The sequence below is a fragment of the Apis florea genome, unplaced genomic scaffold, assembly GCF_048593485.1.
Source record: "Apis florea isolate Af1SG1 unplaced genomic scaffold, ASM4859348v1 contig_2274_pilon, whole genome shotgun sequence".
In the NCBI taxonomy this organism is placed as follows: domain Eukaryota; kingdom Metazoa; phylum Arthropoda; class Insecta; order Hymenoptera; family Apidae; genus Apis; species Apis florea.
This window is the reverse complement of record NW_028256550.1, coordinates 347,288-368,862: the sequence shown is the minus strand read 5'-3', so window position 1 is coordinate 368,862 and position 21,575 is coordinate 347,288. Positions and strand designations below refer to the sequence as shown.

Here is a 21,575-nt window from a genome sequence, read left to right as displayed (position 1 = left end):
TTGTAATTTTTTTAAAATTATTCTGTTTTGTTATGTTTTAAATTTCTAAAAATATAAATATTATTTATTTATATATTTATTATAAATAAATATTATAAATAAATAATATGTAAATATTATATATAATATAATATTATATATATTATATTATATATAAATATTATATATTATATTATATTATATATATTTTTTATTTTATTAATATTTTATTAATATATTTTTTACAATATATATATATATTTTATTATTTTAAAAATTAAAAAAACAAAGTTGAAGTGAATATCTGATTAAGATTATTGATATTATTTGAAACAAATATCATTCAAAAAAATATTGAGTTCATTCAAAAAAATTATAATTATTATATATATACTATTAACAAAATTTCCTAAAAAATTATAAATCAGATATTTTATTATTTTCCATATTTATTCATATAATTTCAGAAAACAATATTTTTGTATTATTTCTTTATTAGAATCTTCATTTTACAAAATTTTTTTCTAACAAAATTTATAACTGAACTAGATATACTTAGAAGTAAAAACTGCTGTTTCTCATTCCAACTATTAATAATAAACTGTTGCATCTATACCATATCTAATAACATATGTGTATTTTTCGTAGTTGGTTAGCAGGTTGGTTTGTTTTATCTCAGTTTTAGAAAATCATTACAAGATTGTGAGATACATAGAATTTGTCTTCGATTTACCTACGAGAAAAAAAGGAATGGAAATATAAAACATAATTAATTAGCATGATAGAAAAATTGTTTGTTCGTTACATTATGAATAAAAACTACTTGAAAGTGTAATATAAGTTTTAATCATGAATCTAGTTTTTTTCTTATTTTAATGAATAGTATCAAATATTATATTAATAGATAATGGAATGCAAAAGTTACTAATGCGAAATGTTTTATACGAAACTTACTGTTATATTAAATATTAGTGATAGCATAATATAATAAAGATGTTATTGAGAATTAATGATATTGTTAATGGTATATTAGTAATGATATATTATTATTTTTAATCTTAAAAAAATATTTTATTGTTGTGATTATTTAATAATGATATTATTATTGTTTTTGTATTGATAATATTAAAGAGATTTAATTTGTTCATAATTGAACAATATAATTCTAAAAATTTAAGTAACGAACATAATGTGGAAAATTATTTCTAAATATAATATTATAATTCATTCGACATATGACATTCGATGATTATATATTTGCATACTATTATTTAATATTTAAAATATTATATATATTATATTATATTATATTTATTATTATTACATATAAAATTTATACATAAAAAATTTTTTTTTTTATTTTCACATATTTATGAATGTAGAGATAAAGTGTACGTAACTTTTATAAAATAGCAATAAAAGTGATATAAAATAGGATACATATTAAAAAAAAATATTTTGCTTATGTATAGATTATATATAGATTGTAGTTTTATAATTATAATATCTATGTACATGACAAATTATACATAACATCATATCAATTATACAGAATCAATTTAATAAATTGATGGAAATTGAAACTTTTTTCCAACTAAAATTCATTATGATATTTCGAATTTTCTGAAAATATCTTGTAAAATATTAATTTAATACATTTCCTAATTATTACATGTAATTAGATATATCTAATCTAGGATAATGATATAAAACTTTAAGTAATTTGAATATATATATATATAATATATTGATAATTGAAATATTTTAATTAATGTTTTAAGATTATATTTTACTTTTTAATATTAATACATTTTTTTTAAATTTAGAAATTATTTTTTGCTTTTTTAATATATTTTAATCTTAATATAAATTATGTTACATGTTATAAATTATGAAAAATATATATTTATATAATTTAAGAAAAAACATAATAATATTATGGTTTTATTATTTAGAAAAATCAAATTAAAAAATTAATATGAATATTACTTTGTATGCAATCAATTCATGAAAAAGATAAAATACACTCTTTTAAAAAATAAAAACAAAAATTTTTATGGATATAGACAAAAATAAATATAATAAATAAATAATTGTAGTATGTACAATTATTATATGCATAAATAATATATTATGTATTAATATTCGTAATAGATAATTAACATTTTTAATACAGCGATATTTTATTTTTATATTATATATTTTAAATAAAAATGTTTTCATTTTTCATATTTTATCTATTTTTTGTTTTATTTACTCTTTCATGACTTTTTATTCATTTTTTTCTTCAGATATTCTCTATAAATAGAAAAATTATATCAACGAAAAATTCTAAAGGAAATATTCTAATAATTATCCATTGATTGAATTATTTTCTTAATTATAAATAGTTAATTAATTATAAATAATCTATTATAAATAAAGAAAAACCTATTAAAAAAAATTTTTTATTAAAAAATTTCAAAAATTTTACAATCTCAAAATTATAAAAATTTTCAAAATATTTGATAGAAAATATATAAAAATCGGAAGAAAGCGTTCATGAATTATTAATATCAATAATGGAATTTTTGAATGAATGATTTTTATTACAAGTGAAATTTGTATATTGACAATATTATTGTTTATCAATGTACTTAAGTATATATCGAAGATTGATCGATGTAACAAAATGTGATAGAAAAAAATAATATATTTGTGGATACTTATCAGCATAACAGAAATGTAAAATTGAAATGAAAAAATTGAAAAAAAAAAACTAAAAAGAAAAAAAAAGTTGTTTGGATTCTAACTATGTATACTTATGTATCAATTCCACTGAATAACAAATCTGTATTTATATATATTATTTCGATCAGAGAACACGAAAAAAAATTAAATATAATCTTTGAATACACTTTTTTTTATCGGAAAGTCAATGATTTTTTAAAAAGCACAAAATAAATAATCCACGATGCTAATAAATAATAATTAAATTTTATTTTTGAGTAAATATATATGTGAAACTTACTGAGTAATTGATTAATAAATTGATTCTTGATGTTGATATTCTCATTTATATTTTTATAATATTTATATATATATTTCATTTTTTTTATTTAACCAATATGAATTTTAAATAATTTTAAATAATAAAATAAATAAAAGAAACTGTTTAGCATCATTTTATATTGTTATTAAGATTATATAATATGACTGTAAATATTTCAATGATGATTAGTTATTTTTTTTCTTTACTTTTATTTTATTTTCTAGCAAATGATAATATATGATAAATAATATATTAATTATTATGAATTAAAATATGTAATAATATATTCCGTATATTTTTTTATATTTTTTATATTTTATATTTTTTATATTTAATTAAAAAATGTTATTATTTAAGAAAAATTCGTACTAACAAATTTTTGTATACAAAATAGAATTAAAAATTATAATTAATCATATAGAATAAAATGTCACATAAAATACGATAGAAGAGAATAAAATCAAATACAAAACGCGAATAGTGCGCTTTGCAAAGAATATAAACATTTTCCCGATATGTCAAGAAAGACTAGCGGAGAAATAATCCAAGAAACAGAACAAACAGAACGACAAAACCATCAAGTATAAATCTACTATCCGACGATAAAATATTCGCGGTTTATTAACATCGGTACTTTGTTATATTAACATCATTTTTCAAATTATAAAATATATGAAACATATATTTTAAAATATATTGCCGAAAATAATGCGAATAATATTTTCACAATGATCAACAATGAAACATAGATGTGCAATATTTCCCATTTAATTATTAGGAAAATAATTGAAAAACTTATATATAATAATACTTATATATCGTTATCCTGTAAAGTCGAAATGAAAAATTATGTTATCTCTATCTTTATGCTGAAACTTGTTCCTTTCTTTATGATTTACGCGAAGAAAACATGTGTTAGTTTACAAATAAACTAATAGTGTGAAGAAAGAACAAGATATTGGACACTACTACTTTTATCATAATTAATTCGATAACGAAGGAATGAATAGTCGCGACATAAATAAATACGATTTTCTCTTTAATGATTGCCATCGTAGATCATCTATGAGTATTGCAATAGTATCTGCGGAAATTGATTAGTTGTCATGATTTCTATTATAGATTTTAATCTAGAAATTGATTATTTGATTTCTATTCTGAATTTTATTTTAAAAATTGCCATAATTTGTATTCTAATATTTCTCAAATTTTCTTTTTATAAATAGTTTTTTTGAAAATTATAAAAATATAAAACAAGATTTTCAAATTAAACATGTATTTTAAGTCTCAATTAAAAATATTGATATATATATATATATGCAAAACACATATTTTATAAAAAATAAAAGTAAAACTAATTCATTAATCACAGAAAAATTATAATACAAATGAAAAACTAATTGATTAATCAATAATTGATTAATTTTAGAATAATTTAATAATTTTGTATCAATTGTTTTACTTGTTTTTTACAAAATATTATTTTACAACATTTACAAAAATATTCGTTTATTTTGAACTCAGTTTATCACACATCAGAAATATCACATTACTTACTAATCTAATAATTAATACTATAAGAATACATCATTTTTTAGAGTTTATCTTATAATCAATGTGAATCAATATAATATAATAATCATTATGAATTAAATACAAAATATATTACAATCTATATTTAAAATTTCAACTCTAATTTTATTCTAAAATTACATCAATAAATTACTGAATTGCACATATTTTACAATATTTCATTTTTTTAATTATTTTTTCACTTTAAATATAATATTAAAAATAATAGTTCATCAATATTCTATAGTATAAAATAATAATATAAAAAAATAAAACTAAGAAAAAAAAATAAGGAAAAAAAAAATCTCTAAGTCTAAAATGAAAATTTCTAAATGTCAAAATATCATTGTTTTTAAAGTTTTTTAAACAATTTAATTAAACTAATGATGAATCATATACATGCAATACGAAAATTTTACCGTAATACTTTGAGATTCCAAATATATTACCATGCACTGATAAAGAACATTACTATTTCGTGGAAAAAATTATCGTTTTAAAATCCTTCTTGGAATTATGAAAGAGAAAGAAAAAGAAAGTCAGAGAGAGAAAGAATGAGTGAGTGAGTAAGTGAATGAATATGCGTGCGTGCGTGCATATGTATGCGTGATTGAGTGAGTGAGAGTAAGAGAGAATAAGAGAAAGAGTAAGGGAAAGAGAGAGAGAGAGAGAGAGAGAGAGAGAGAGAGAGAGAGAGAGAGAGAGAGAGAGAATTAATATAATGCAATAAAATTTCGTAATAAGAAATCAAAATTATCTTTCCACTGAGTGTAAAAGCAGTAAGTTATCGGGTGCTCCACATAATTAAGTTAACAACGAGTATAATACTGGTCGGAGTTTCTCGATTGATCATTAACACTAAAGAAGGAAAGAAATAGGGAGAGAGAGTGAAACAAAGATAGAAAAACAGAAACAGAGTCAGAGACTTGATATCGCGTATTTATAATTAAATTAAAAAAAAATTACGTTGTCGGATCTCTAATCGAGCGTCGGATATTACTGCTATTTACCTTTCTTCTTTGCCTGGGACAAACAAAAGACTATTTGTATCGCATGGGATACTTAAAAAGCTGTAGAATGCTTGTACTCGCACATTGAGTGCTAATAATTTTTTTATCGAATTAAATATTTGTAAAAAAAATTTCCTTTTATCAAAAATACTATATTTCATAGTTATTAATTATCAAAAAATTAATCATGCTGAACGAATACTTTTTAACTACACAGTGAACAATTTAATCGGCTTTGCATAAATACATCTGCATGCTACGTTGCCTGTTTGAATTTAACAGAAGCATTAGTATATTAAGAATAAAAATATTGAAGTTCATTTAACTCAATACTTTATGAAATATAAAATAAATATAAAATAATATTTTAATATTGAATTAATTTTTAATCCACTTAACTAAACTTTTAATTTAACTTAATAAATTTAACAAATTTTTTATAATATAGATTTATAAATTTAACAAAAATAAAATTTAATTTATTTTATAAAAAAATTTGCGCAAAGTTTTCAGAATTTCTAAAAAAAACATTTTTCATTGTCTTAAATAATAGCAATAAAGAGAAATTATATTCGAGCAAAATAAATTTTAATTCTATTCTACTAAAATAATTTACTTTTAAAAAATTTCATTAATTCTTCTCTAAATATTAACTATTTTCAAAAAAAAAAAAAATAAAATAAATAAAATCCAGATTATAATAACTACCAAGAATATTTCAGAATATCCAAAAAAAATCTTTAAATGAAAAAACATCCAATTACTTACCTTAGCCATAGTGATGGTATTTATGGCGGCATTGAGATGAACGAAGACGAACAGAAGGATGGCAACGCGTATCATCGGAATCATCATCATGTCTTCAGTTGGTGGTACGTCCTCGAGGGTCGAAGGACCAAAGCCACTAGTCTAATACGTAAGTAACTCGCACGTCACTCACATACACTCACTGTTCCTAGCACATGGTATCTTCTTTTTCATGATCTTTTTTTCTCTCTCCTTTTTTCTGCTTGCTTTTCTTTGCAATGTTTTCACAGTCTTGTTAGATATTTTTGTCACTTTCGTTTTCCGTAATTAATATAGATTTTTGATTTTCTTTTAAAAAACGACAATAAGGGTAAGTTGCATGCAAACGAAGACTTCCACAGAAGGACGCAAATGTATGTCCAGCCGTGGCAACTGCCGTCGAGCAACTGGCACTTGCTCGTTTGCTGGAGCAGCCTGTCTCAATAACCGATGGCAGACTCTCCGTTGCAGTTCTGTATGTTACGCTTCTTTTCGTCACTATGGAATTTCGATGGTTAAAAAGTGACAAGGATTTCGTGCCAAAGCTCTTCATCGCTCCTTAACTACTTCAGAGAATTACAAGATTATTTATTTCAATAATTACTTACTTTATTTCAACTATTCGGATAGTGTGTTCTTATAATTTTATTTTTTGGTTCGAACATGAAGAGCTAAATTCTGTTAGAAAGATATTATATTATTCAAAAGATTATTTCAATAAAATTTATAGACACTATGAAATCTGATATTTTTATAATATATCATTAAAAAGAAAACATTTAGTAAAACGATTTATTAAATTGTAATCTATTTTAAATAGTGTTATGCAAAATATATTTTTTAAGAATTTTATATGTTAAAATAAAAATATATTTTAAAAAAGTTTACTATCTAATTATTTTATAGATTAATTGTTTATTAAGTTTTTAACAAACAAAAAATTAATTTACCGATTATCTTTTTGTTTTTTTATTGGAAAAAAAATATTTATACAATGTTTATTTTTTTATCTTTTTTTTATCATATTTTAATCTCATCAGAAGTTTTTTTTATTGGTATTTACTTTATATTTCTCTTAATACTGCTTCATTGTCTGACAGATAACAGTAAAAATAAACTAATTTTATATGATGTATTGTTCATAATATAATTACATGTATAAAAATCTTAATTATTACTTATTTATAGATTGCATACAATTATAACAATAATATTAAATCGATTAAATTATAAAAAAACAATATTCGTTTCAATTTTTTGTAAAAACCTTTTATTATAAGAAATATATTATATAGTATATACAATATACTATAATGTAATATGTTCAATATATATATATATATATATATATATATGTATACACATGTATATACATATATACAATTCTATGTGATTGAAGATTCATAAGCCATCCAGAATTCGAAACTGATTCAGAACTGGTTGTTTGGTCGATGGAATGTAGCTTTTAACAGCGACTGACCGGCCGGCACAGAAGGGTGTGAGAGGGTGCAGGCAGATTATACGAGCGTTTAGAAATGGACGCACACCTGTAGCTATTGGCATTCCTTAAATTCTTTGATTAAATTCAAATCGAAAATTTAATTTATTCTTTTCGTATTCATAATTCGCATTTTCATCTTCTTCTAATTGATTATTCTTTTCGAATTCTATAAAAGATATCTGAAGATCAGAAAAGAAATCAGAAAATAATGTTGCCATTCTTTCAAATTCACTTTTCACGAATTATATTTTAATTTTTATATCATTATTTTTTCTTAATATAATTTAATATAATTTTACTATTAATAAATGTAAATGCCTTTTAAATTTATTATAAAATTTATTAATTTATTATTATATAAAAATTATTTGTAAATTTATTAATTTATCATAGAATCTATTATTTAATTTAGATTTTTTATTTAATTAGAGAAAATATAAAAATGAATATAACAAAATATATATATATATGTATATATTTTGTATATATTATATATATATATATATATATATATGTATATATTTTTAATTTAGATTTTTTATTTAATTAGAGAATATAAAAATGAATATAACAAAATAATGTATATATATATATATATATATATATATATGTATATATATATATATATATATGTATATGTATCACAAAATAATAATATAATTTGATTCAATATAATGTAGAATAATAATTTTATGTACATATTTAAAAATCATAATTTCGAAATATTTAGAAATTCTTTGCATATATAAAGGCATTCATTATATTAAAATTTATTAATTGTTACAAATCTATAAATCTATAATCTATAAATAATAATTTTGTTATGGGATATATAGTATACATAGTATTTATAAAATTGCCATTTGCAATTTATAATATAAAAAAACATAAGTATATCTATATATCTATTTCATACGAATCATATATACTTATTTCATTTCATTTAGACATAACATAAAATTAGAAAAATAAGTTTTAAAATTAAAATCTAAAGTTAGATTTAAACTGATTATATAGCATGTTCGTTGTTCCATCAATAATTCCTAATATTGCCGCACATAGGCAATATCTATCTTCAAGACACCTGTTCAAGACAGAAGTAAACACAATGGCGGTTAATCGACCAGAACGATCGAACTCTTTGATTGAACTCGTTCTTTTGGTAGGCGTAACGAGTGAGATAATAAGTCGCTATTGCTCAGCTTCCTACATATTCGTGAATATAATTTACTCATGAAATTTGCAATTAACTATTTTTATATAATTTTACTAGCTGCTTCATACTATATGTATTTTCAGAAAAAATATATATAATACGAAAAATAGTTCTTGTTCTTTCTTTTATCTTAATAACGATTTTCATTATTTTCTTTCTTCTTCTTTCTAATAAACTAACACGAAAAATAATTCTTATTTTTTCGTTTATTTTCAATTCTTATTAAAATTTCTTAATTTTTTTATTGATGTACATATTATGCAAGAAATAAATAATATTAAATAAGAAATAAGAATACATTATTATTATTTTATTATATTAAAAGAAAGTATAAATTTTTAGAAACAAAATTAATTTAGGAATTTAAAAAAGCAGATAATTTAAAATAAAATTGATAAATGCATTCAGAATAGTTATTGATGTTCGAATATACTCGGTTCAGCGGAGAAAGTGGGAACGATCGTGAGTGCAATTATAGTATCGTGTCTGAGGTAACCAACGAGACAGAAGTTCTTTCTATATTTACAATTTGCTTTTAAGACATTATTATTATATCAATAAATCAAATAAGTCTTTTAATGTATTTAAATAAATCATTCAGACATAGATATTGATAATTAATTTTAAACATGACAACAAATTTTTAAAAAGACTTTAAAAATAATCTTTTTTTTTTACAAGTGAAAAGTTTGACAAAGTTAGACAAGTGAAATTGTCTAATATTAAAAAATATACAGATGAAAAGATTTGAGAAATATAAATCTTAAATAAATATTTTAATTATTCTAATAGAAATAAATTTTGTATAAATAAATATAAATTTTAAAAGTATAATTTGGTTACTATTATATTTTAAAAAATTTATATATTCTAGAAAAGAAATTTATTCTTAAAAATTTATTAAAATATCATTTAATCAAAAAAATTAAGTTCAACAAATAATATTAATCTTCCATTTTTATGGATTTTATGATCTCTGATTCGATCTCTGAATGTAAGATTTAAAGTAATATGATTTAACATTCGATTTAAAGTAATAATCAATCGTTAGTAATCCTGAATGATTTCAGAGAGATTTTACTTTCTTTACTGGAATTCCAAGCGGTTGCGAATTCTGAAATTGGCAAAGTGATTGCGTCCCTGTTCTTCGTGCACGAAGGGACTTAACAGGCTACTCGTTGGCCAAGCCGCCGTCGGTTGGACAGCAACTTACTCGTCGTCCACTCCGGCACACCTGTTCACTCAGGTATGCAATCTTCCCTCTCGCTTTTTCTCTCTTTTCTCATCTTTCTTTCTCTCCTTCTTTCTTACCATGCTCGTCCCTTCCCCACTATTCTTTTATCTCTTTCTTGCTCCTCATCATGACAACAGACCAACGGTGGTTTACCGTTGTCTAGTTGATCCTGAATCCACGGAGAGTCGGTCCATTCGCGATGTGTAAACTTCTGTTAATATAAGTCATCTTGCAATTTTTTGCTTCGTAATTATCTTTCTGTTCTTCTCTTTCTCTTTTTCTTTCTTTTTCTCTCCATTCAAAAATGTCTACTTATATACTTTCGGTCAATTTGTAATTGATTATAAATTTATAATTAATTAAATTTAGTTACATTTTGATATACTTTGATTATTATTCATTTGATGATATTATTAATATTTCTTTATTCGTGTATCAACAGTTAAAGAAAAAAATTGTCTTTTTTCTAAAATTTTCTTGTTTATGATAACGATGCTTCTAAGTTTCCATTTATTCCTTGCTGTGAAAAACCCATTTTCATAATTCTATCTATCTTTTTCAAATTGTTTCGGATTGATTGGAACAAATATAGGAATTCTTGATTTAACAGAATTATACAAATTATACAATATATTAATACTTCAATATAAATATATTTTTTGTCAGTTACTACAGTTACTATAGTTTGTAATAATATTTCTTGAAAAATAATGATAGTAAGAAAATCAATCCGCAGTTTTTAATTGAAATCGATTACAATTCTGTTTATAAAAATATAGATTCTTATAATAGTAGAATTATTATCTATTAAAGATAATAAATTCTAATAATTCTAATAATTAGTAAAATTATTATTAAAATGTATTCATGTATAAATTATAATACAAAATCTATTAAAAATCTATAAAAATCTATTATAATACAAAGGTATAAATATAATTTAGATGAATTTAAAGATGAAATAATACGAAGCTAGTTATGACAATTTCATGATATTCTTTAAATCTAATTTATCTGAAGTATATATACAAAAATATAAACAAACTGTCAGCAAGCTTAAATCTTCAATATATTTCAAGAATTATATTTTTAGGTAACACAAATAAGAATTCGTATATTTTTGTACGTCTTATTTATAAAGTATAACTAATAAAGTATAATAATAATATAAAAATAATAATAAAAATAATAAAAATAATAATGAAGTAAAATACACATCTTTAATAACACACTTTTGAACAATTGATTCTAGAAATTAAAACAAACACAAAAATTAATATAAAAATATCAGTTAAGACTTATTTATTGAATTATAAGTAATTAAAGTTTGTATTAGATGAAATGAGATAAAGACAAATTGAAACAGCACGACGATAGTAAATAATAATAGTAATAAATAGTAATAAAGAAAAAGTAAGTAATAGTAATAAAGACTGTATGTAATATGTATAACATAGAGCTATTTTTATTAAAATATTATTTTATTATTATTTTTTTTGAATTGCAATAAATAATAATTATCAGTTATAATCGCTAAAATATTTGAAATTATATTAAAACATTAATTATTTGAATAAAATTTTCAAATAAAACAAATAAAACAAATTTTCGGATTAAAATAGATAAATTAATTAAAGATAGCTATGATATAAATAATAATAACAATGTTTTTTAACACAATCATTTATTTTTTCTTAACACATTCTTTAATACATTCAATATCTCAAAATAATCGATTATTACAAAATAATACAAAATAATACAAAATAATATATCATTTTTATAATATCATTTCTTCTATATATTTATAATTATAATATTACTTTTTCTATTTCTCTTATATACATAGAAAGTTAATATATATAAATATAAGTATAAGATATTAATATATTTATGAAATACTTTTGGAAGATAAATAAGGTCAAAACAAACACAAAAATTAATATAGAAAAATATATATAAAATTTATAAAATTATAAGTAATAAAAATTAATTATATATCATATTAAGCGAAACAAAAATAAAATGAAACTATTCTGATATATTGCTATTGTTTTCGCTTCATTTCATGCAAATTTAAATTGTTTATAATTTAATAAATAAAGTTCGATATTTTTATATATCAATTTTTATATTTGTTTTGACTTCTAGAATCTACTTTTCAAAAATATCCCAAAATATATTAAAAATATATTAACTCTTTGTATAAATTCATTTATATTTGAAAATATATTTTCTAAAGTATGTAGGATGTTTAAAAAAGATTTCAAGATTCAAATGATATATCATACTGAATAACAAAGTAAAGATAACTTTAAAAAAATATAGGAATAGGTTAGTAAACATAGAAATTGTGTTTGCAAATTTAATCGTTTCCAAAATGATTATTTTTTGTTTTATATTAGCATTAATTTACTAGCATGAATTTATTAATTACTGACTTTTATATATCATGGCATAAAATATTTTTCTTAGTGTTTATATAAACTGTTTTCTGAATATTTTCATTCAATTTTCATAACAAAACAAAATTTAATAATAATAAATAATAATAACAAAATTTTTCATTAATAAATGATTTAATAAAATCCAAAAACTGAAATAATTCAATAAAAATTTGAAATTTTCGAAAAAATTCACAAAGAAAAAATACCAAGTATGTGGAAATAGAAGGAGGACATGTGAAATGAATGATATCTTCTATAGATATCAAAAAATCAATCATAATATTAATATAATTGATAAGTCAATTCATACTAATATAAAACAAAAAATGATTATATCTTAGAAAAGATTGAATTTTCTATGTTTATTCTATCAATCTATTCAATCTATCTATCTATTCAATCTATTCTTATTAAAATTTTTTTACTTAATATAATATGTTTTATGTGCCATATTTTTTTTTAACATTTTAATATCTGAATTAATTACGAATATTGATCTGATAATGATCTGAAAATTAATTTCTATCAAAGATCATAGATTCGTATAGAATTTGTTTTAACACTCTCGTTCCATCTTCGAGTTTGCAATATCTATACGATGGGTATTGTTCTGTAAAAGCTTTCTGCAAATATTTTTGTAAAAATATGGTATTACTTTCTTCTTCATTCGTCACATTCCAAATATTAGTAAAGTATATTGTGTATGTACAAATATCATTCATTCCAGAAAAAGACCAGGCACATATGTATACCTGAAGCAAATGAAAATAAATTTTTTTTTCTTTTTAAATAAATTTTTTTTTGTATTTTTTTGTATATAAAATAATAATATAAATATATATAAACATAAATAAATTTTGTTTTTCATTGATCAAATTATATCATTACTTACATCGATCTTTAGAATTCGTGCACAAGAATTCATGGTATCAAGAATCAAGGAACATAATCTGGCTTTGTGAAGATCTTGTGATATTTCGTTGTCTTTGTAATCATTGATATAGGCGTCAAAGTCGTCGATTAAAAGAACAGATGGTAAACTGGCAAAGGTGTGCAATTCAATCATTCGTTCTACAAAGGATTCGTAGTTCTCTAAATACCTAGAATATTAATTTCTATGTATTTTGCGTTCAATTTCATAAGCGGATTACTTATTTTATTTTATTTTATTTTTTATATACATAATATAATTTTAATATAAGATAATCTAATTTATTTAATTAAAAATATTTTTTTTTATTTTTCTTCATTTCAAAAAAGCATTTAAACAGACATATATTTTAATCGAAATAATTAAATTATTTATTGATATATTATATATTATATATTGATATATTATTGATAAATTAATTTACTTATTGATATATTATTTCATTATATCTACTTAATTTTTATGTTTCTATAATACAATTTTAATTAGATATAATATATGAAAATGATATAAATACATAATTTTTATAGAAGAACTTATTATTATTTATATAATATTTATAATATCTATAATTTCTGATTTATATAGGTATATACATATTACATATAACATTTATATAGATATAATATTTTTTCTCATATTATTATAATTTTTAATTAGTTAAAATATTCTTACAAATAAAATTTTAATATTTTTTAATATTTTTTATTGATTATAAGCATTAATAAATATAGCATATAATTGATTATAAGCATTAATAAATATAGCAATATTAAACATCTTTGAAATTAATTTAAAACTTTATCATAGAGAATGGTTAAAAAATTTTAAAATAAATGACGAAAAAAATCTTATAAATTCTTCGCATAATAACACAATAAGTAAAAGCATTTCTTTGATGCAATAATACACATAAAATAAATTTATTTTCAAATAAATGATGAATTTGAAAACATTATATATAATAAATTTAACAAATAATTATTCAATTTTTAGGCAAATTTATGCAAATAACATAATTTTACTTTTCATAATTTAAATAAAAAATAAATTAAAATTATATAATAATATTTTATTCGAATTAATATATATATCTTTATCGAATTTAAAAATTAATATCAATTATAAATTATTGTTTAATAAAAGTTATCATATAAAAAGAAAAAAATTTGAACAATTAAATATTTTAAATTAATGCAGCATTGTACACGCACATTTTATTATATTAATTATGAATTAAAAATAGATATTTATTTTATGAATGTACAATACAATCTTCATATTTACGAAAGATTCTAAGACCATTCACAAATAATGTTTACATGCTATGCATAACTATGATAATATTTTACTTATTATATAAATATTTATTATATATTGCATCTATAATTAAGTTGATTATCCATTTTATTATAACTAATGTTAAATCTACAGAATTATGAAATACTTAATATAGATAATAATATATTTTAAATTTTTTGAACATTTTTCTGTGATCAACCGCGAATATTGAAATATGAGAGTATTTATATATGCATATTTACTGAGCCGTATAAATATGGAAAGCATTTAAAAGTTAAATATTTTATTTAATATTTATATTTCTATTGAAATATTGCAATATAAATGATAAGCAATTGAGTTAATTAAATATTATACAGCTCATATTATATAGCTCTATATAGCTCTATATATGTGGAAATTTAATAAAATTATGTCCAGAAATATCAATTCGATGCAACTTTTATTTTAATAATTTATTGATCAGAAATTAATATATATTATATCATTTTAACGTTCATTAGAGATTAGATCAATCTCACAATGAAAGAGGAGTAAATCATTATTGTTCTCAATGAATAAGAATAAATCAAAAGAAAAAATTGTATATAATGTTAAACGATTAAAACTTGACAAAATTTCTACCGATAGATTATATAAATTGAGATGTAAATATTTTTAAAAATGAATGTTATTCAGAATCAAAAGAATGCCAGAATTTTAAATATTTTGCTTTTAATGTTTGAGCAAGAATCATTGAGATCGAATTGAATTATTTAAGTATCAATAATTTGTATGACGATACGATGAATACTATGCTTCAATCAACTTGTTCGTCAATTTCCAAAAGATACATTAAATTACGGTGGATCAAAAGTAGATCTGTTATATTTGTGGTTTGCTCTTTCAGATGTGAATTTAGTAGATTTTCTTGAGAAGTATATTTTATGGATACGTTTATATTAAATTTAAGTTTGATATAAATTTTAATGATTTTTTGCTCAGATTAAAAAAAAAACATTCTAAATTGTTATTCTTTTGATTCTGAGAATAATATACGTTTCAAAAAGCATCATTTACCTTCCAACTTGTTCATTGTTGTTATTCACTGATAGAAATTTTTTATGATCGCTGAATATTATATATATGATTTTTTCTTTGTATCTGATTTATTTCTACTCATCGAGCTATCAAGAATTATTATGGGAGTACTAATGACTTCTCTTTTATTATGAGATTCATCTGATGTTTGACGAATGTTAGAATGATATAATAATAATTTCTGATGAATAAATTGTTGATTTAATTAATGAAAATCGAATTGATATTTCTTTTGGATGTAATTTTAATAAATTTGCACATATTATAATGTATATGAATTAAAAATATTTAATTGGCTCATCAATTACTATCTATATTGCAATATTTCAATAAAAATATAAATATTGAATACAATAATTTACGAAACTTTAAAATTATTTTTCAATAATTCATTTATGCGATAATTGCTTTGAGACTTTTATTCCTCGCGATAAATATTATAAATACAATAAAAAAAAACATTGATTTTGAAAATTTATATCAAAATTACTTTTATGGCAAATATTTTTCATAAATCTCCACCGAACCTAAGATATAAAATCATACTATAATAATCACAATACTTATTTTATATCCTGTACAATATACAATATACATAAAACTTGCAATTTATATAAAAAAAGCGCAATAAATAAACATAGTTAGAAAGAAAAATTTTCTTTTTTTATTAGAAGAACGAATCTTCAAACACGGATAAATCTCAATTCTGAAAAATAAGCCAAAAAAGAAGGAAGCAGTTGATTTGTGATGCCACCGTTCGATCGTTTATTTTATTTTTACTTGCCACAATGAATGCATATAAAAATTGAAAATTCTACTGTTGTTTATTCAATTAAAAGAATAAATCTTTTCAAATCTTTTAACTTGTTTTATCTACAAAACAGTGACAATAAATTTGTGATTATTCTAGTAGTTGAAATTTAAAAATCAGTTATTAAAATCAATTTTAAAAAAGTAATAAAAATATTGTAATACAATATGAATCATTTTATACAGAGTATTAATATATTCAAGGAAGGATGAATTATATATCAAAACAAATTATAGGTAAAAACAAATACAAAAGTTAGTACTTAAAAATATCAGCTTATTTATTGAATTAAAAACAATTTAAATTAACATGAGATGAAATAAAATGAAAATAGAATGAGACAATTCTTTCCTTCTTACATCTTATTTTGATTATCTTGATATCTTATTTACACGAAAACACAAATTTAAATTTAATAAATAAATTTTATTCACTGATATACAAAATATATAGTGCAAAAGTCCCGATCAAGTGGTTTCTTTAAATTTTTTCTCAAAGGAAAAGAAAATTTAAGAAAATTTTATTAATAAAATAAAAGTATATTGCCTAAAAGGATATTATAAAAGAAATTAACACTATTTATTGTTCATTTATTTGAAAAATATGTAAATTATTATTAGAATTATATATTCAAAAGTTTTTGGTCAGTTCTTATTATAAATTAATAAAAAATCAGTAAATGTTTACATTCAAATATTATGTAGTATTATTATTTCAATTGGTATTATTCAATTATTCGCTAAATTGCAAATATGAATTTAAAAGATATCTGTTGAAGTACAAAATTATTAAAATTGTCTTTAAAGAAAAAGTCATCTCGTAAAATTGCTTCAATATTATCAATTGGAAAATGATATAATAAATGATACAATTAATAAATATCGCGCAAAATATAGTGTAAAAGATCGCCCGTGAAATAAAGATTCTAAAAGACCATTCTAAAAAAATTGATAAAATTATAAAACAAAAATCATTTATGGACACAAAGAAAATAGCTATTATTATATCGCAGCTGAATTACAAATAGAAAACATTGATAATATTAATAATAGTATAGTGACAAGAAGATTACACGATGCAAAATTATTTAGCAGAGTTAATGTTAAAAAACCATTAATTAATAAAAAAAATAAAATAATTTGATTGATTTGCCCAAAAATATTATGACTAGACTGACTAGATTAGAAAAATGGAAAACGATACTTTTTCAAATTGAATCCAATTCAATTTTTTTGGAACCAATAGAAAACATTACATACATTATACGTCCAGTTGGCATATGAAATAATACTAAATATTAAACATCAATATATTAAAATGGAGGAAGTATTATGGTTTGGAAAGCTTTCTCTATTTAATTAATTGGTTCTTTTATAAAAATTAAGGATATTATGAATGATATCATGTATAAAGAAATTTTAGAAATTCATGTTACCATATAATTTTCTGGAAAAAAAATGATACTTTCAATAAGACAATGTAAAAATAAAATAAACATATATTAAAAATATTAAAAGAAAAAGAAAATTGTACAATAAAATTGTAAAAAAATGATTGTCTGAAATACAAAATTGATCTTCTTAATTTGCGGGTTTAAATTCAATAAAACATCTTTGAGGTTGAATGAAAAATGAATGAAATAAAAATTCTAATAATACAAAATTTTTTTAAATTTAATAAAAGAATGGAAAATATTACACGACTATATATACTTAATTAATTGAATCCATACCTCATTGCTATGTTGTTATAATTACCGCAAAAGACATGACTACAAAATATTAATTATAATATGTAAATAGTATATCGTAAAATTGTTACATAAAAATAAGTACTATTTATTTGCTTAAATATAATGTTCAAGAACACGCTAATGTATATATTCTTCAAACAATATTCTTCTGTGAATAATAATAAATAGCGTTGATTTATTTTACAATATTCTTTTACACAATATATATACTTTTATATTAATATTAATAAAATATTAATAATATAATAAAAATTTCTTATGGCTTTTCTTTTGGAAAAAAATTGAAGAAATTATCTAACTGAAAACTTTTGCATATCACTGTACATATAGATTCATATCAACCAATTTTTATGTTTATTTTGATCTATACAATCGATCATCCTAAAATTTTTCATGAATATATTAAAACTATAAGATGATCACTTAAAATTGTGTTTAGAAATTTTAAAAAGTTGTAAGTTTTATAAATATTTTTATAAAAATTTTTAATTACATTAAAAAAATGTTCACGTAAAATATGAATAATTCTAAAAACACAATTTTTTTTGCAAATAGACATAGATATATTTTAATAGAATTTGTCATTCCACAAAAATATACAAATTTAAAAAAAGTACGAAAAATAAACAATTTGTTTATTACATACAATAAATTTTATAGTATTCAATTTAAAATATTTGCTAAAATAATGTTTTTTTGATATAAATAACTTAATATTTATTTTTCTTTTTCATAAAAAATGACAAGTTGAGTTAATTCGTAAAAAAATGTGATTTAATTGAAAAAAAAAACAAATATAACATATGTTCTCTATATTCATTCATATATTATCATAAATATATTCTTCAAACAACTTTTATTTGAAACTTTTTTTTATATAATTAACTAATTCGATTTAGTCTTAAATGATTCATTCATTTTATGATTTTGAATCATGATCGTAATTTTGTATATACAATTAAAAAATATATTACTTGGCAAATATAATAACAATAATTTAAAAAAAAAATATAAGTAAAGATAGTTTTAATATTAGTTATACGATCAAATGTGTAAATAATAAAATAATTTATATATATATATGTATATTATAAACATTTTTTAGTTGTCTATAAAAAGTTATTTGTTAATTATTATATATTGTTATTAATTTCATGTTTTTTTTTGAAAATTGTATAATTTTGCATAATAATCTAATCTAATTGTATAATAATCTAAAAAAAAAAAATTATTCAAGACTTATTCTATGTGAATCAAAATTGTTGTGCTGTAATATATTGCATACTTTATTGTAATTCACTGTACCAAGAATGAGTAACATTCTAGATATTATATATATAGGTATAACATTCTGTAGAATGATCTATATATCTCTCGTTTAACAAAGCTTTTTTTAAAAATAAGATACGAATTTGTAAACAATGTATATATTTATGCATATAGAATATCAATATTTGTTCCATATAATATGTAAAATAACTAATATTCATTGATCAAATGTTTCTAATATCAAATATCAAAATCAACTACTTGAATTCAAAATTGTCTTATATATTATTATTGTATAATGCAATAATTGCACTTAACAATGTTACATACATTAATATACATCAATTAATATACATAAAATAAATTTAATTTTAATTTTTATCTTAAAATAATTATTAACAGTCTTCAAAAAATAAAATATTTTAAATGATGAGTATTTTTTCAAAAAAATAAAAAAAATAAATTCTCTATTGTAATATATTAACCAACATTTGAAATTTAAAAATAAGCAAATTAATTTAAAAATAAGCGATTTAGTTTAATTAAATAAAAGTTAAATTAAATATAAATATTCTTTTTAGTAACAAATTTCAAGATTAATAAATATAGAAGCGCCATAAGAAAAATATTTCGCTTACATAAATCTCATAAGCTTGAAAGCCGCGGGTGCTGGATTACTTCTATCATGACACGTTGCCGGTAATCTCTCCAACGGTGTTGGTGTAATGTAAACGACACGGCGTCCTTCCTCGGCCCAATAAATTGCTGTCTATAAAACAAAATAAGATTTCGGAAATTTTATATATATAATATATATATAATTTTTCTATCAAAATTAATGCTAGCCATTAATTTTAATATAATAACATTCTTATCAAAATATTTATAATATTTAAAAAATTAAAAAACAAATTATAATGTCATTGTATCTTGATATATTGATAATAACATATTAATATTAATACTTTTTTATAAATTATCTAATATTTATTTATAACTTACTAATTTTTAATCAAATCAAATTGTTATATTTGATAATTCATTATTTTTAATCTTTTTAAATTTTATGATTAATATAAAAAAAAATTAATTATTAAATTCTTTAAATATTCTATTTAAAGTTAATCAATATTTTATATTTAAAAAATAAAAAAATTTATTATATATGTATGCAATGCTAATTCCATTATTTATTTCAAATTGTTAAATTTTAAATTTTAATTATTTCTTATAAAAAATTATAATTTTTACATTTTTTGTTTCATATTTTCATTTACCTCAAACATAAAAGATTTATTTAATTCTTGAGGTCCACAAAGTAATGTTGATTTCACATTACTTTTTGATGAGAACATATTTTTATATCATTTCCAAATATATGTAGGTTATACATATAATTATCACAATGAAATATATAATTTTTTTAATAATTATGTTTGTTTCAGACAAAAAAATTTTTGTAACCAATATATTAATATTGAAAACTTAAAAATATTTTTATAAGTTATTTATAGTTTAAATTTTTTCATATGTTTTTCATAAACACTATACATGAAAAATTTAAACGAAATATTCGCCGCAAATTACCAACAATGTCATTTTTCTATTTTATTCTATTACAGTGACATCTCGTTTATGTGCTATGTACTAATA

At 20.0% G+C, this 21,575-nt stretch overlaps 2 protein-coding genes across 5 annotated transcripts in view; both read right to left on the bottom strand.

The window, feature by feature from the left end:
• Window positions 1–6,820, bottom strand: part of magu (SPARC related modular calcium binding-like protein magu) — a 39,087-nt gene extending 32,267 nt beyond the window's left edge. For 3 of the 4 annotated variants that reach the window (XM_086903105.1, XM_086903101.1, XM_086903102.1), the window contains exon 1: window positions 6,361–6,820. In XM_086903105.1, the coding sequence (XP_086759231.1) occupies window positions 6,361–6,450 (90 nt within the window). In that variant the 5' untranslated portion in view covers window positions 6,451–6,820. The remainder of the gene's footprint in view (window positions 1–6,360) is intronic. The other variant, XM_086903104.1, reaches the window with a different exon arrangement.
• A 5,174-nt stretch (window positions 6,821–11,994) lies between these two features.
• Window positions 11,995–21,545, bottom strand: LOC147658338 (uncharacterized). Its single transcript, XM_086902984.1, has 4 exons — window positions 21,200–21,545; window positions 20,561–20,691; window positions 13,669–13,876; window positions 11,995–13,528 (listed from the first exon to the last, which is right to left on the bottom strand). The coding sequence occupies exons 1-4, from the start codon at window positions 21,275–21,277 to the stop codon at window positions 13,292–13,294; spliced, it is 654 nt and encodes a 217-aa protein (XP_086759110.1). The 5' UTR covers window positions 21,278–21,545; the 3' UTR covers window positions 11,995–13,291.
• Window positions 21,546–21,575: the final 30 nt, after the last annotated feature.